General features: G+C 62.4%; 1 protein-coding gene across 1 annotated transcript; it reads left to right on the top strand.

Moving 5' to 3' along the window:
• Positions 1-547: 547 nt before the first annotated feature.
• On the top strand, positions 548-1405 carry Tco025E_08857 (surface protease GP63; the record flags this gene model as incomplete). Its single annotated transcript, XM_029375692.1, has 1 exon — positions 548-1405. A coding segment is annotated over one exon (858 nt), but the record flags the coding sequence as incomplete, so codon positions are not given.

Below are 1405 nucleotides of genomic sequence, written 5' to 3'. Positions count from 1 at the left end.
TCGCACCACCCCACGAGGCAGACAACACATAATGTGCTCATAACTGTACACAACTCCACTCATGCAGGCTCGTCGGTCCTCTTCTTCTTTTGCCCCCTGATGAGCCGCTGCCGTCCTGCTTGGCTGCGTGGGTACAGCACCGTAACTGTTTTTATCCTTCTTTATTGTTTGTTTGCTTCCATTGCTTTCAGTGGGCGACCCCTCTCTCTCTCTTCCTGGAGTGGGCTGTGCGGGAGCGGAGAGAGAGAGTTTGTGTGCTGGTCGTCCCATGTGTTGCTGCGCGTCCCCACTGCTCGGTGGACGCGCCCCCACGCTTCGGCTTCACTTCGCGGGGTTTGTTTGTTTTTTATTTTCCTCCGCTTATGTTTGTGTGTGTTTTGGGTGATCTGTGCCCGTTTTACAGCCTCAGCCGCTGACGTCTCCTCCCCGCGGGCGCTGGTGTCTTCTTTTTGAATTTGCTTCTCTTTCCCCGCTTTTTTCCCCTGTCCAAGTCGTCAGTCGTTCGTTGCCCGAACAGGTGAAGAAGCGTTTCTTTTGCGCACACGCCATGCTGCATTTTCTCCGCGCCGCCTCGCAGTCCGCGCGGCTGCTGGTGGTGATGGCGCTGGTGGCGGCGGTGTGTTGTGGCGGCGGCTGCCGTGCCGCATCGCTGGAGTACACCTGCACCTCCGACGCGGTGGTGCGCGGGAATGGCAAATTGAAGTCCGCACCGGTGGTGGTGAAGTCCGTCCCCGCGCCGGGAGAGCCCCAGTCGGGGGAGTACGTTGCCGTGGCGGAAGGCTGGGCGCCGATCCGCATCGCGGTGTCGACGGGGGACCTGGAGAACACCAGGAAGTACTGCAGCTTTTCGAGGGGTTCCAAGCCGAATCTGCTGGGCGACGCCTCCGCCGACTGCAGATTCGATGAGTTGCCTTCTTGGAAGAAGAAGCTTCTCGTCGGGGGCGTCGTCCCTGCCGCCGTCAAGCTGCACGCGGAGCGACTGCTGGTGCAGCCGCTGAAGGGGCCGCTGAAGGTGCCAGAATTTGCCGCTGACAGCGTTTGCGGCCAGTTTACAGTGCCCGCCGCCCACCGCTCCCCGGGCGTTGACAGTGCCGACATGGTGCTCTACGTCGCCGCTGCGCCGGGCGGGGTGTGGGCGTTGCCGTGCGCCACGCTGGAGAATGGCCGCCCAATCGTCGGCGCCGTGAACTTGGCGCCGGCAAATTTGTTCCACGGACGCCTCGCCACCCGCATCGCCGCGCACGAGATCGCCCACGCACTCGGCTTCTCCTACCAGCAGATGGCGGCCCACCGCATGCTGAGGAACGTGACCGGCGTGCGCGGCAGGAAGCTGTCGGTGGTGGTGAACTCGACGAATGCCGCGATGGCTGCGAGGGAGCACTACGACTGCGACAACATTCGGGGG

This window comes from Trypanosoma conorhini (assembly GCF_003719485.1).
Source record: "Trypanosoma conorhini strain 025E chromosome Unknown Tco_14.4_contig_00895, whole genome shotgun sequence".
In the NCBI taxonomy this organism is placed as follows: domain Eukaryota; phylum Euglenozoa; class Kinetoplastea; order Trypanosomatida; family Trypanosomatidae; genus Trypanosoma; species Trypanosoma conorhini.
The sequence above is the reverse complement of the archived record's forward strand: the minus strand, read 5'-3'. Positions and strand labels throughout refer to the sequence as shown.